Source organism: Vanessa atalanta, chromosome Z (genome assembly GCF_905147765.1).
Source record: "Vanessa atalanta chromosome Z, ilVanAtal1.2, whole genome shotgun sequence".
Classification (NCBI taxonomy): domain Eukaryota; kingdom Metazoa; phylum Arthropoda; class Insecta; order Lepidoptera; family Nymphalidae; genus Vanessa; species Vanessa atalanta.
The window spans coordinates 12190598-12206765 of NC_061902.1; the positions used below are offsets into that span (position 1 = coordinate 12190598).

Here is a 16168-nt window from a genome sequence, read left to right on the forward strand (position 1 = left end):
CAACAGTACACCACGCGCCAGATAGAAATGTGGGTAGGATATATATATTAATCTACATAGGATTAATATAGACTAAAGGCGTGTCTGTGTATTGTTTGTTAGTGTGATAATAATTCATAGAAATATATGAATGGATAATTATACCGTCCCATGAGTATGAAATTAAAAAATATACCTTGCAAATTACACTTCTTCTTCCAGGCGGTCGAGAGACGCCTCCAAAACAATAAGTCCGGGTTCCATTGATCATGATTTCCGTTACACCAATATGTGATATCAGAGTTATGCCGTTTATCCCCGCTAAAGCAAAACGTTGTAAACCAGCGCGTTTACGTACTTCGACGTTATTCTTCATACTCATTGTGTTTACAATTGCCTGCCATCCGTATACAAACTCGTGCATTGGACCTAAATAATATTTGTATAGATGATGATGGTGTCGATGGTATCGTTTCAAAATATACGAAAAATTAGCAACACCAATATATGCTTTAAATCTTTTCAGTGACAGGCATAAAAAGTTTTATTCCGTTAATAGCAATCGCAATAGAAGAAATACAAACCAATTCCGAAACTGTCTCCGTCTAGGAAGTTGAACATTTCACCAAATGAATCTGGCATGAGACCGGCTATAACGGTAGACGTTTGCATGCCCTCGTCATGTAGCATAGGACCAATTTCATCCACTGGAGTCGTGAACTCGTGGGAAATGTTGCTGTAGTGAGCGCGCGACGCTTCGATCTTATTTAACGCGGAATAACATAAACAAAGATAAATCTTCGAAGTGAGATTAGTGAGAAAGTTATCATTTTGAAAAAGGCAAACTTCGTAGTAACTTTTAAGAATTGCGGTAAATCATTTTAATAAAAGTTCGTTGATTTGTAAATTGCATAAAATATGTCGCAACATACATTTCAAAATTACAACTACGGAAAATTATTATAAAGAATATCATTATTCTGATTCAATTTACTTTTCTCTTACCATAGAAAGCCATGTTGTTAGTAAATAAGCCGCAAACCACATTTCGTAGAATGCCGCGTTAGAAACAAAATGCTTTGGATAATTTAATTAAAATAATTGAGTAATAGAAGTAACTTGTTAGGGAAATGTTTTTAATTAAATCAACTAATTGGAAACGGCCATAACTACATAAAATGTTATATTTGAGTACGCGACTTTGTTTGTTTGGCCCATTAAATAAATAAAACTTTTGCCTGTACTATTATATAAACATGAAACCTGATAGTATATATGAAAGCCTAAATGGAGATTTTCCGGCGCGAATTGCAGCAACAAAAACCTTTGGCCACTAGCAAAAGTTAACAGATAGGTTACAGGATCTACAAAATTGCTACACTAAAACGTCATAATATAGAGCATATGTTTTGTATTGTTGGTATTTTTTTTGTGATTTACTATTATCGCGTAATTTCTCGAGGTCGTTTAAATAATTTCCGAGCTTTTCGAAAAGTAATAACGAATCTAAAAGTTTTATTTTTTTGTAGCATAACTTTAATATTATTTTTTTGTAATTAAAACTTAAACCCAGTCCAAGATTGTTTACACGAATACGAGTAGTAAAATATTCGATTAGTGAAATACTCTATTCGAGAAATCGAAATTAGTTTTAAATTTTCTGACATATTTTGGAAGTGAATGTCAATAGTCCTAAATCTAATTTTGGGACCATTATTATTGTAAATGAAACTTAATTTAAATACATAGCAAAAAGTTTATTTTATAAAACAGCTACAAATTCCAGATCTATTTGGCATAGGGAGGCATCAGCATCGATTTACAAACGTTAACATATTAAATCAATTACATGTCTTGTTAGTACCTAGTTATTCTTCTATTGCAAAAAAACATCCTATGATAAAAATACAATAATAGTACATTATATTTTAAATGTGATGATATATAGCGATAAGCTTTAACGAATTAAAACATTATATATTTAATAAAAGTATGTTATTTTCAGGTCCTAATAACCACATTTATGCATAAAATGCACCACTGGTATACATTTTCTTAAAATAAATTTAATGTTGATGTGATTTTTTTACTTTATTCATAACACATTATTAAAATATAACATTTTAACTACAGTTTTGATGTTACCACTTTATAAAATTTTAAAAGCAACTATAAAACAATAACAATATTCCTCAACAACTAAATTCTAAATTGATATAAGCACCAAAAACTAAACAATATCAAGAATATATATATTTGTAAACAAGATAAACTCTTGTCTGTGATTTCGTTTTTTATTTCAACGGTAAGTTTTTTTTTGCGTTATGCACTTACTTACATACTTAGAGCAATGTGGGTCGAATAGAGAAAAACGCCAATAAAACCAGGCTGAATTTAGGAAAAAGCAACAGGCGCTTTAGTCCAGGCGCCTCTACAATACGAATTGTTTATCTATTTAGATAAGAACAAACTAGAAATAGATACTATCAAAGTGATAGATATGAATACTATCAAAGGGAAATAAAAAGTATTTTTTATCACAATCAAATGATGAACAAACGTTTTATCACTGATTTAAAAAATTAGAAATCACAGACGAACATTTTAAAATAACTTTGTGATACAAAAAAAATATGTAAAAAACCACCTACAAATAATATAATAAAAATCCAAAAACCTTTTAACAACAACAAATTAAATAACATATAAGTACATAGTTATGTTATGTAAATATCAATCATATTATAAGAGATATTTATCGTAAATCAGATCTTTTTATTGAGTCAATTAAAAAAGAATATCGAAAATAATTTCACGCGTTAAGAATGAGTAAAAATTCAAACCCGTAAACTTAATGTTTCAACGAATTTTACTTTATGAAATGCTATTCACTTATACCTACATCAAAGCCGAAGTGTGCCAATATATAGCCATCGTGGATATTTAGATAGATAGAGTCTGACAAGAAAATAAGACTGTTTTCAGCGTCTAATTCGCGTTGACATTGACTTATCATAATGTGTTTGCGAGTATGAAAACGAGATATACGTACATCTTTTGAAAAAGAATTTAAAATGAGTCCATTAATAGTGAAGGTGATAGTATAAATCTATCTTATCTAATTGAATAAGTCCTTTTTTGTCTCGTCTTAAACTCTGAGTACAATTGGCACGGCATTATGCCAAGTTTTCACATTTTTCTAATCTAGATCTTATATAGAGTAGTCTAGAACATATAATTTACTAACATTTAATCGTGGCTTCTGTTATGGATAAATCATTTAAATTTTATTAATAATTTTATAATGGATTAGTGCCACTCATCGGTTATATAAATTTTCCACTAATGAAGATATTATTTCATATCGCCACTACAGGTAAATATAAACTTGAAATAGTATCAGTGTTACCGTACATTAGCCTCTACTATGTAATATAGTTTACTTAATTTAAGATTTTATTGTCTAAATCGTTTATGAAAATATCTTATAGGAGATTTTGATAACTATAACTATTACTCAATTATATTTTGATAAATTTAAGTTATAATTAAACATTCCAAACATTATTTGGATCGTTGTGAAGGTAATACTTTACGAGAGTACAATTACACCAACATATGTACTTTAATAATAAATTAAGTACAAATTGTAATAATCAGATCTTTAGTTTCAATAATAGTTTTATAATTATGTATATATTTAATGTATATAGGAAATGTTTATTATATTGACGAGGTTACTTTTTTAGAATTACAGTTTATATGGCACTTGTACACTAATATTATCGAAATGAATATACACATGTAATAAGTCACTAATAAAAAACAAATATTTTCGAATCATTATAAGATATTTTGTGTAAGAGTTATTGTTATGAAGATAACTAAAATATAATATATAAAAAAATTGTAATCGGAGTATTTTGGGAATAATTATATCAACCATTATAATATATTTAGCTAAGAAATATCAGCCTTTTCATTTCACAGGAATATATTATTTATATTTCCCTAGAAGTGGTCTAAATATTCTTATACAACCCATATGGATTATAAGAGGCATTATACGATTACCTCTCTTCCACTGATTCGCGTCCTGTCGTCGTTCTAACCGAAAGAAATAGTTTTGTAAGGATACAGGAAGTGCATGTTTACATGTAGGCGTTGACTTCTTCCTTTTCAAGTATATTAGTACTTTTCACAGAAAAGATATATCCAACAGTTCGAGATGGCCCAGTGGTTAGTACCCGTGCATCTTAACCGATGATTTCGGGTTCAGACTCAGGCAAGCACCACTGAATTTTCATGTGCTTAATTTGTTTATAATTCATCTCGTGCTCGGCGATGAATGAAAAAATCGTGAGGAAACCAACATGTATCTAATTTCAACGAAATTCTGCCACATGTGTATTCCACCAAACCGCAATGGAGCAGCGTGACCTTCTTCTCAAAGGGAGAGGAGGCCTTAGCCCAGCAGTGGGAAATTTACAGGCTGTTAATGTTGTTGTAATTTTGTAACATTTACAATGTTATAAAGCTTTTGGATCTGTATTAGCGCGATCCTTGTTTCTTATTGAATTTAGAATTATGACTTATTTTGATTACTCTATTTTTACCCTTATGGATTTAAAATAACATTGATTTAATAGTTTATGGTATCAACTAAAGTCTATTCCACGAGTCGAACCCAGGGTACAAAATACAAGCACCTCGATGCACGAGACGAGACTTCGGCATGTAAGACAATCCTAAGAAATGATTTAGCCAATGAAGGCCTATTAACCAATGAGTGCACAAGGGCAACCTTTTTTAAAAGCTAATTTCGTTAACGTCTAATCTCTATGTTCTTATTTCTTAAAATATAACCGAACCTAAACAAAATCCAATTTAAATGTAATAATAAAAATAAGTCACCTGAAATACGTACAACATAGATTCTAAAATCATTAAATATATTATTAATTTTTATAAATAACGTTATGTTATTAAGTACACACAAATTGAAGCGAAAACCACAACGATAAAGAGACTAATGTTCTAAGGTAGACAATTAATGAACATTTAGAAATATTTATATACAGCAATTTCTTTTAAACAAAATATTTAAAAGTTGTTTTTAGACAAGAGTAGTACTAGTTTGAGGGCACAATTTACCTCTTTTTTTTATTTATAACACTTTAAACAATCTATGAAACAAACATGTTGATCAATCTTATAACGTATTTAATATTAACAATTAATTTCTAGACATGTTGTAGTAAATTAGATCATAATTTTCCGTCTATATAAACGCCGTAAATTAATACTATCACTATTCAAGATACGATTTTTATGTCGCCTTCGTTGCCTGAATATATTTTATTTCTGACTGCCCTTTCATAAATTACAGTATATTTTAAAAAAAAACTCATTGTAAAACAGATTATAAAAACATATGCTAAAATAATTGCCAAATTTGATTTTTCGTAAAGAAAAACTTATCTAGTGATACAATGTTGCCTGTGTAATTTAATAATTATACATAATCGAGTATTTTATATTATAAGTATATATAAACATGATCTTATAATTAATTTTCCACTTAATTACATTTATATAGACTCATCAGCTTTTTTAAAGCATTCCTTCATGCACAATTTGTATTACAAAAGTCAACCCGTTTCACTAACATAAATAAATAATTGTTAAATTTTTCCTTATCCTTTCAAATATTTTTTTCTTATATTCTTTATGCATGCTATAATTACGACAATAATAATATAAAGCGTATGGATTCGAGACAATCTCTTATAATTACGTTTTGCATACAAAAGTACAAAAATTTTACTTTTACTTACCGCCTTATTAATAAACGTTTTTAATTTTTATTTTGATATCTGTTGATGAATGTGTATGACACATTATAATTGTATTGAAATCTGAACCTGATGTTATGTATCAGCACATAATATATTTTAAAATAAACGGTTTTTACGTTATATCACGCTTCTGAAAATATCCTCCGGTCATTTAAATGTTGGGCAACATATGGCGGTGAATTGACGAAAAGAGTATAGTACTATTGATTATTACCAATATCATTAAAAACGACATAATAATGTCAACCTTTTTTGGTTTTTGGTCAATTTTGGTTAACATGTTATTTAAAGGAAAAAAAGAATATTTATTTTTAATCTTTACTGCGCTGTTACCAGGCTATTTCAACTGTTTATTTTCGTAGTGTACTAGTGTACCATCAGTCATGATCAACTGACAGACGTCAGTAATGCTTCAGCTGTTAGAAATTTGTAATATGTATATTATATTCTAATGTAATAATTTGTTATTATGTTGATGAGTATTAACGGTTTATTAATAAGACGGTTAGATTAATTTATTCTACTCACTCAAACCAGATTATCATTCTTCTTTGTCTTCGACAGCAGATAGGAATAGTTTCTGGCACAAATGCGTGAACTTAGCTGTAACAATCACAAAACAATATGTAATTTACTGCATTTATGTGCAACTTATGTACTGGTTTAAGATGCTGAAGATAAAGCATTATCAATTATTAATAAGCAATTTTAAATAATAAAATAATATAAATTTATGAAATTATATGAAACCATACACTGCTGGTTCTATAATGAAGTGTAAGTTAATAAACAATAAAGTTTACATACTCGATACTTCTCTAACAATTTTTGGCTCGGACCGCACAAATAGGAAGTATACGGGGACTCCAGCGAGGGTCATTAGAGCACCAGCCACGACGGCGACGGGTTCGCTCACTATCGGTACCACTAACAGCACCACACAGACCGTCACGAACACTATAGGCATCCATAGAGACACCTACAAATATAAAAAAATATTTCAATATCACAAGCTTATTACAAATATTCATTTTAGACATTAGTTAATTTCAAATGCAATGATAAGGTTGAATGTTTAAATAATCTATAAGTTAAACTTACCTTAATAGGCCTAACTAAGTGTGGCTTCTTATACCGTAGCCACAGTACTGCACTGCAGCTGAGAGTTGTGAAAAATGATTCCACCACCGTGCAATATGTGATTAGCGAAGTCAAGTTGTTTGGGATCAGCATTAAAAGGGAGATCAGCATCTGAAAGTTACACATAGAATTAATATTGTTATTATTGATAAACATACTTGGAAAAACCATGTTCATAAATACAAGTTTTAATCTTTATTTTTGTTCTAACTTTTGTGTGCAATTTTTTTTTACACATATTCATTCTATTCATTTAACACCTTCAAAAAAGTTGTATCCATACACTTCAACTATAGCGAAGACTGGAACTTTGTTTATTACGAATATACAATATTTAATTTTTATATTTTCTTGTTAAGTTACCTACCTAAATACCCATAGACTTCAACTTATAGGAATAATCAGGAATTCAGGGATTTAATCGGAAAATTAATGGTTTCCCTTCATCTCTTTCGTCCAAAACATAAGCTAGTGAACAATGACAAAGATATTGTCAGTCACTATTTGTTGAACACAAAGAGTATCTGCATTATATATAAACATTTTCAGTCACATTACATATAAAAGTGACTGATAGGGAACGGATCAATAAGTTCATACTACATTTGCTCTTAGTTTGGTGAAGAAAGTGAACAAGCAGAGTTCGTCAAGCAAACAGACATCAAAGATTAGATCTGTATAATACGATCTGGCAAGTAGGTATTATGCACATTTTATTAGACCCTATGACGGAACCAGAATAACCGAATTAACATTTTTATAGTCGAAAAAGTCCATGCTCAAAGAATCTCCAAGAGCTGCTGAAGAATATCCATAAGCCATTACCAAGAAAAAAAAACACCAAGAATCAATATTCAAAAATACTTACTAGGAACACAAGTGATGGTAGCGGCGACATGCATTTAACGTTTATATGTGCCAACAATTCTGGCATGTGACCATTTCGGGCACCTGCGAAGCACATACGCGATGATGTCATAATGTGTACAGACAGACCCCCAAGTATAGCGATAGCCACTAATGTCGGCATTGCCCATTTTAACCAGCCTAAAGCAGACACGGCAAAATCCTGTAACAAAATAGTTCGGCAAATATGAATGAGGCCCAATAATAGACCCAACAATAAACGCAACCTTCAATGATTTATATAACATAAATATTTAATAAATGTAAAACTCAAATCCACAAATGTAACTCACAATTATTACGTAATCCAAATCAAGGTGCAAAGCCTGTGTGATTGTGCTATTTTTTTTATAAAGAGTTAGTCGGATGAGTACCACCTGATGGTTAGTCATTAGGCTCATCACCACCCATAGGTGCCGTAAGAAATATTAAACATTCTTATTATATTAACATCGTATGTGTTTAACGAAAACACATTTTTATTTCAATAACTATTGTAATTATAGTGTACTTTTAAAAACTATTTCAATTATCTTTCAATTATACTATTGCCAAATCTCTGTCAAATGTTAATGTGAAAATGTTGGTATATATTTTGCGGGAATATCATTTAATAGGCAATAAATTAATTGTCAATGTGGTAAATAGAATATTTTCTGAAGATATAAATTTAATGCAAAGTAGTTTTTAAAACTTAACAACACACAAATAATTCACTTATTAAAAAGTACTCACAACTGCAATAGCTTCAGTGGCTCTTACTCCTGTGGGACCCAGTACAGCAAGATATGATACATTAGCCAAGAGATATATAGCTGTGACCAGGGGTAGTGACAAATAAATAGCTCGAGGTAAATTTACAAATGGATCTCGGAGCTCTTCAGTCATAAAGTTCAGATAATTCCTAAAAAAAATATTACATAATAATAAATCAAATAAAATTTCAAGGATATTTTGCTTTCATAAATCTCTTATTACAATAATAAAGAGGAAAATTGAATTTAAAACATACCATCCAGAATAAGAAAAGATTCCTGAATAGAATGCAACGGACCAGTCGCTCACTGATGTTTTTGTTCCAACCCATCCATTGTCAAAATGTTCTACTCCTCCTGAAAAGTAATTTACTTAGAAATCTTCACTTATTATTAGAAAAAGAAAGAATTGAGTAATTTCTATTAATTGAATAAGTGATACACGAGAGATCTACATTTATCATTTTGCATAAAACAAAATAAATGAAATCGTAATAAACACAATGAAATTGTAATTGCAAAAATAAAAAATTGTATTACCTCCTGCCATCCAAACAATACCACCGACTATAATAATGACTAGTGCTGAGATCTTGGTGAACATAAATACATTTTGTATGCGAGTTGTAAACCTCACGTCATAAGCATTTATGAATGTTAGGAAACCTGCAACAAGTATAATATCTTAGTAATATACGTTGACTAAACTATATTTTGTTTAATTTAATTTATCAGTAAGATATGTGTGGAAAATCAGATAGGAGAGAATCAAAATCAAAAATCAATAATAAAAATATTAACTCAATAATAATGCTGACTAAATATACAAACACAATAATTCCTAATAATTTAAATACATATTAAACAAAGTATATCACCTAAGTATTTAGTTTATTTTACTTTCCAAATATCATAATATAATAATTATGCAAAATAGGTGAAACTTTATACCAAAAATGGACAAAACTGGTTCTACCTACTCAACATTCTATACTAACTTTTAGATACAAATGATAATATTAGAAAATTATTCATGAATGTATATATCATAGAAAAAAAAACTTAATAATGATTTAGGTTGTACTGCCTGGATAGAGAGACTTCAGACTAACATATACTTCAGATAGACAAGACTTACATAATGTTTTTTTTAAAGTGCTAATTATATTATTGTAATCAATAAATTTATAATTACAGTTCATTTTCTGAGCAAATGCTGCCTAAAATATAAATAAGTATAAAACAGAGACACAAAAACTCTTTATGAAAGATTTGTATTGTTGATCTTCAACTTAACTACAAATCAAATCTAAAATTTTTTATTCAACTAAACTTTTACAAGTATTTGATTGCAAATATTACTGAAAAGTTTGTTGCTGTATAAAGCATATAGGCATTAACATTTACCGAGAAATTATCCCATAGTCTATGCCTACAAATTCAGAAAGTGATCAGTTTTACACAAATCAAGTTTTACCATAGCCAGTCATATCTCCATTCCATTAGTTCATAGTTATGCAGGTGTAGTTATTGCCTATATAGGCATTAACGTTTACTGATAAATGCTCCCATAGTCTACGCCTAACTCTTCAATAACATATAAGTTAAAGATCAGTTATTATATTTTACAAATATCAAATTTTATCAAAGTGGGTCATATCTCCACAACTATGCAGGTACACCAAATATATCTCTTGTAGGAACTACACCAACAATTTCTTTACAATAAAACTTTTTGTTCAATCTGATTACCACACAGGATTTTTAATCAAAATATAACATAGTAATTAACAGCATTTTTTGTACATAATGTGAAGTATAATTTAAAAAGTCAGTGTGTTTTTTAAATAAGGTTATGTTAGATTTCATACTCTAGTTAACTACTTGTTTCTATAATAATATTATAATAAGATATGGTACTTACAAATTGTTACTGCTGCAATTAGCTTTCGACTTAGTGGATCTATTGGACAATTTGGAAAAATTGGTTCCAAAAGATTGTTTGCAAATGTTAAGGACATAATTGCATTGGTACTTGGTCTGGAAAGATATATGTTTGCTTTAAATCAAACAGATGAGTAAAATATAATTTATCATCAGACAGATTACAAAATATTATATTTTATAAATAATACTCCAACAATCCTATTAAGAATATACTCATGCAGTAATCATATATGGACTATTAAGTTTCAGCAAATTACTTATATATGACTATATTCAGATTAATCTGGGCACTTACACAAACACTAAGTTAGCATCCCATAGGTACAGAAAAGCTGGCAAAGGTCCAAATGCTTCATTGATGTAATGGTAATCACCCCCACTCTGTGCTAGAGTTGTACCTATACAAATGTTGAATATTAGTTCTACTTATTTTATATGCTTATATTTGAATTATTTATTATACTACAAATCAAAAATCAGAAATAGTGCACACATAGTGGTTTTTATTTTACATAAAATAAAAAAAAAACAATTATTAGAATACTTAGATGATAATGATGCAAAATATACTACATATGAATCTCACACCACAATTTGGAATAAATATTATTATCAGTTTTAACTTTTTTAAATAGTAGGAATAGTTGTTAGTTATTAGTTTTAAGCTTAAGATTACTCTCAAGAACATACGAAGCATAAAGATTTTTGCTCATATTATGCAGATATTATTACTCATTAATATGGATAGTAAAACAATAGGACCACACAAGAATTACATTAAAGCTTTATAAAAAAAGTAGTTGAAATAGAATTTCTTAAAGAAATAAATAACTAATGATTTAATTACTGAGTAACGTTCTTATGAATAAAGTTCGCTCTTATTTAAACAAATTCATTAACATACAATTAAAATTTATAAACAAACTTTGTTTTTATTTACCTAGTTCCGCATAAGACATAGCTCCGAGAGTCGCTAGTACTCCGCACGCAGCCCACACCGATAACGCACCCCATACCGATCCAGTTTTTTCTAAGACTTCTTTAGGAGATATAAAAATACCACTGCCAAATATAATACCAAGAATTATCGCAACCCCTTCCAATAATCCTAGCTGTTTTCTCATTTTTACCCTTTCGTTGCTCATTTTTAAAGATCACTTTTACGTAACTTGTTTAGTAGAAATTGGTAGCAAACGACCTTAAGGCTTTATTTTAAAGAAGTAGAACGCACTCTTTCTCGTTACTAGACCAACTTAACCTATATACAACAGAAACAAGTAATTGACCTCTCACATGACTAATTACTCTTTTTAATTGGTATGTGAAAACTGAAGCATATGAGTACGGACTCATTCACATTCAAGATAATATATATTTTAAGACGCTAATCACATTTTCAGGATTTTTTAAAATACCTACGAATATTTTGTTAATGCGCTACCGACTGACACAGATATTTTTGACAGACTAAAACAAAAATAGAATATAGATGTTCGATCTTCGAGTTTCACTCGCTATCAATCGGTATTCAGTATTCGGACATCGGTAAAAGTCTACTTAGAAAGAATCAGAGTTAAAAACAAGTTACTATATTTTTATTGCATATATTTTGCTCTAAGCCGTAAATACATCCAAGATGTTGGCATTAGGGAGGTGTTATTCCAACACAGATCCAAAGCAGCGACTTTTTTTTTTGGTTTAGAAGTTTTCTTTTAATAGAAAAGACGAAGGCTCACTGCTGTCGTTCCTGAAAACAAGCAGCCAAGTACGAGTAAAAATTTGATCAAGACGAACTAGTCGAAATTTTAAGGTGAGGACAGTACAACGTAAAAAAAATAACCAGATACCTCTCTGGATGAACACGTTAATCAAATTACGCAGGTGCATTGCAGGCCAAGCACTAGTAACAAATAGAGCAACTGCAGAGGTTCGAACACGATCATCGACATGGTGTGTCCTATGTACAAAAAAAAGTAAAAAACGAGGGGCTAGTATTGTCTTCTCCGCATCTACACTGAATAAAATTTAAAAGCACAGTGGCATCCTTCCTGAGTTGCATCTCAACAGAGTAACTCGCTGAGGCTTCAGGAATTGTGCCCCTTGCTGACTTTTTTCATCGGGACAAAGAAGCACCGCAAGAAGAAGATCAATGCCAGCATATTGGTTGCCAAGACATACAATAGAATGCATCCTACAAAAATCGCCAATACTCTAGTGACTGAAGACGAAAGGCTTTAAGGTGTAGCGATGATGTACGGAAGGTGAAGATGGGCCAAAGATCGGGCTCAGTGGCGCCCCTTTGGTTAGGCCTATGTCCAGAAGTGGACTAATACAGGCTGATTATTACGATGATGAAAAATCTGCAACGGCCACAATAAACACACGGTCACTAGAATACAGCAGCGGCCACTAGTAAGAAATATTTTACGTTCACCAAGGGGTACTGAATGTACTTTGCAAGGATGTGACCCTATGTCCATTATATTACAGCAGATTGCACGCCTAAGCGTTCAAACTGATATAATTCCTGAGGTAAGATCAGTTATTAATTTAATTCCATTAATCTACACTAATAATAATAAAAACTGTATAGTGGTTAGAACGCTCGTCTCAGGAGCTTCCTATTAGATAAAGTATTTTTGCGTTCAATATTCCATTTACCTAGGAAGGGTAATAGACCATCATTAGCTCTATAAGGTTTTTTAATTATTAGTTCACTGTTGTTTACATAGGTATGTATCATGTATATGAATGCAACATTAATAAAAATAATGAATTTTAATTTAACGCAATAAAAACGCTGAGAACAGCTATTGCTATTTAAATGAAATCTGTATATACATTAACTAATTTCCACTGACTGGCTTCCATTTAATTCTGTTTAACCACGCGTTTATGTAGATATATGACGATGTAATTTTTCATTAAATTTGCTTACAAAATGGACTATGTTCCAATCAACAATACGCTTAATAAATTTAATTGGCATGCAGCAATAAGTTTGAATAGTTGCGTAAGATTTTTTTAATCGTTATCGTTTAAATACGCTAACTATTAAAACAATTAAAATCTATCTTCATAAAATATAGTAAATTAAATAGATGGTAATGTTGAATATGTTTATTTTTTAAAGTATTAATAATCTTAAAATAATTTTGGGGATATTTCCGGATCGGGATCCGGATAATATTGCAGTAAATCAGCAACCGGAGCTTCTTGATCCTCATAAAAATCACACGCTAATAAATACTCGCGTTTTGAGTAGTCGTCTCCTTTGCAAAACAATTCGCCTGAAAAAAGAAATTAAGATAACTCACTACTCTCTCTCTCGCTCTCTCTCTCTCTGACTAATGCCTAAGTGTGTAATTTATTTTCTTACCTTCTACGTACATGATGTGAACCGAACTTTTTGTTTCAAGGGCTCCGACACAATAATGTTCCTCAGTAAGACTCGGGTGCCAATACATAATGGCATCTCTACAAGACGATCCAGCGATTGGAAGTAATATTCTGTCCTAATTTTTATAAAAAATATTTACAAACTATTTTTTAGATACAAAATTTTATGCTTTTTTTAAACCAAGCCCAAAATTTACCTTACATATGATTTTATTGTTAACAATAGGTTCCTTTACTTCTCCCGTACAGAAGAACTTACGTTTTTTCCTCATTATAACGGTGCTTATTTCCAAAACAGTTTTTATGCTGTTGCCTGTCGCAATAAATTGAATATAAATATAATTTGTAAAATAGGTATATTATATTGAATATGATACAAAAAATATTACCTTTTTCTCCATTAATCGCTTCTAACTCACGCATACCCCTAACTTGAGTCTCTCGACTGTTCTGCTGTTTCATGTACGTCGCCAATCTATTCATCGCATCTACGAATTCGTCTATTGGGCCTAAAACCCGTACAAAAAGTTTTTTTTTTTAATTTTATATTTTTTTAATTGAATAATTTAAAATAGTTAATATAATTTAAAAATTCAATTTTTGAATTTTTAAATTAACCGATTAAACAAAATAATCCTATTACATAACGTAATATTATATATACACGTAATATTGCAATCAATTAAATTGAAAGAATTTTGATGGTAAATATTTAAGATTAAGTTGTGTTTCACGAATCTTACTAACACGAATATACATATACAGCTAGTTTTCTTTGTTGGATCGGGTTATAGATTAATTAATTTATGGAAAAAAAATTTGAAGAAGAACATTTACCTGTTCCAAAACTGCCTCCATCTAAGTAATTTAAAAATTGATAAAATCTTAATGCTTCATCGGATTCTATTTCATCCATTACTGGTCTCTGTAAATATGTGTCTTACTTATATAATTATATTAACAGGGCAAAAGTTGATTAAAACAATATTATGATAGGATTACTTACGAATTTTCCACTCCAAGCTCCTACATCGGAGTACAGAGAATTGACTCTACTTGGCATCCAATCCAATGATGATCGAGCAACCAAAACTGGATGCTAGAAAAACAGATTTACCTTTAAAGTAGGAACCTAGTCACATCCATAATTCGGTAAGTGTGCTTGCAAAGCCCGTCTGGGTAGGTACTAGGTACACCATTAGATATTGTGTTTTTGATACGAAAGGGCGAATAAGCCAGAATATTTTTTAGCTAAAGACAGGAGGGACATAATCAAAATCAAAAATTACTTTATTCAAGTAGGCTTGTTTGACATCTTAATTTTTGAGATTGGTGGTGCATTTTCGAGGAATTTTTTATATTTCTTACAGTACCAATGTATATGGGCAATGATACTGTAAGAAAGCATATATTATTGGATGACCTATTTTCAGTCGACCTACTTATAACACAAAAAAATAAAAAAGTATACGTTTACAATTGTCTTTGAGTTAAATATCCACTCTAATGATAAAAATTGCATAATATGATAAAACTTAAATAATAATAATATTTTGAATATATAAACATATTATTCTCAGATGTTATCCTAGCATATTTTATACCTACCTAAATTGCTTACTATGAATATTAAAATAAAGATCTGTATTGGATGTTCAATTAAATATATAAACAAATTGAGTGTTTATATAGGTACCTAATAATAAGATTTTTTTACAAAACCAACGAATACAAGTATGTTTGTATCATTTCGACTTACAGTTGATGCTTGTCTTGCATTATTATGTTTTATATATAAAACAAAAGATAACAAAAATAATTCACTTTGTAACATGTGTTTCATTTTAGTAGAATGAAAATAAAATAGTATTGAAAAGTGAGCCCATTATTTTTTATTTCTCTGCATTAATTAAAGGCATTGTTATTTATTTAATCGCTCGCCACACATATTGTTAATAGTTTATTTCAGTCCTGTAACGAATCGGAATATATATATATAGATGTATTTTGTTTTATTATATCGACGGCTACGGCTTACATGTCTTGAAAAGATGCAGATTCGAATTCCGGTCCATTCCGCGTTATTGTAATCTTTCGAACAAAATAATTTATGTTATTTCTCAGAACTATAGTGAATAAAAAGTAATGTAATATATAGGTATTAAATTTTAGTTTCGGATGTTA

The 16168-nt window shown here is 30.0% G+C and overlaps 3 protein-coding genes across 5 annotated transcripts in view; all 3 read right to left on the minus strand.

The window, feature by feature from the left end:
* The window catches only part of LOC125076117, a 5111-nt gene extending 4068 nt beyond the window's left edge, over window positions 1–1043 (minus strand). The window contains exons 1-3 of the mRNA XM_047688082.1: window positions 985–1043; window positions 564–741; window positions 176–408 (exon numbers count right to left, since the gene is read on the minus strand). Of these exons, the coding sequence (XP_047544038.1) occupies window positions 176–408; window positions 564–741; window positions 985–1026 (453 nt within the window). The 5' untranslated portion in view covers window positions 1027–1043. The remainder of the gene's footprint in view (window positions 1–175; window positions 409–563; window positions 742–984) is intronic.
* The window catches only part of LOC125076114 (large neutral amino acids transporter small subunit 1), an 18305-nt gene extending 6316 nt beyond the window's left edge, over window positions 1–11989 (minus strand). The window contains exons 1-10 of one of the 2 annotated variants that reach the window (XM_047688077.1): window positions 11526–11989; window positions 10881–10983; window positions 10563–10678; window positions 9179–9304; window positions 8896–8995; window positions 8619–8787; window positions 7846–8046; window positions 6939–7088; window positions 6645–6816; window positions 6341–6440 (exon numbers count right to left, since the gene is read on the minus strand). In XM_047688077.1, the coding sequence (XP_047544033.1) occupies window positions 6379–6440; window positions 6645–6816; window positions 6939–7088; window positions 7846–8046; window positions 8619–8787; window positions 8896–8995; window positions 9179–9304; window positions 10563–10678; window positions 10881–10983; window positions 11526–11730 (1404 nt within the window). In that variant the 5' untranslated portion in view covers window positions 11731–11989 and the 3' untranslated portion in view covers window positions 6341–6378. Of the gene's footprint in view, window positions 1–4848; window positions 6441–6644; window positions 6817–6938; window positions 7089–7845; window positions 8047–8618; window positions 8788–8895; window positions 8996–9178; window positions 9305–10562; window positions 10679–10880; window positions 10984–11525 lie in introns of those variants that run through there. The other variant, XM_047688076.1, reaches the window with a different exon arrangement.
* A 1740-nt stretch (window positions 11990–13729) lies between these two features.
* Window positions 13730–15865, minus strand: LOC125076118. Of its 2 annotated transcripts, none has more exons than XM_047688084.1 (7): window positions 15809–15865; window positions 14991–15083; window positions 14822–14909; window positions 14374–14493; window positions 14182–14297; window positions 13965–14100; window positions 13730–13875 (listed from the first exon to the last, which is right to left on the minus strand). In XM_047688084.1, exons 2-7 carry the CDS (start codon window positions 15045–15047, stop codon window positions 13730–13732), a joined length of 663 nt encoding a protein of 220 aa, XP_047544040.1. In that variant the 5' UTR covers window positions 15048–15083; window positions 15809–15865. The 2 variants fall into 2 exon arrangements, with proteins under 2 accessions (XP_047544040.1, XP_047544039.1); XM_047688083.1 differs by lacking the exon at window positions 15809–15865 and adding an exon at window positions 15744–15766.
* Between the last annotated feature and the right edge of the window lie 303 nt (window positions 15866–16168).

Coding starts and splice junctions, on each gene's coding strand:
- LOC125076118 (XM_047688084.1), bottom strand. CDS start 15,047: ATGCCAAGTAGAGTCAATTCTCTGTACTCCGATGTAGGAGCTTGGAGT. Junction 14,494..14,821: donor TGGAGGCAGTTTTGGAACAG/GTAAATGTTCTT, acceptor TACGGGTTTTAG/GCCCAATAGACGAATTCGTA. Junction 14,298..14,373: donor AGCGATTAATGGAGAAAAAG/GTAATATTTTTT, acceptor TTATTGCGACAG/GCAACAGCATAAAAACTGTT.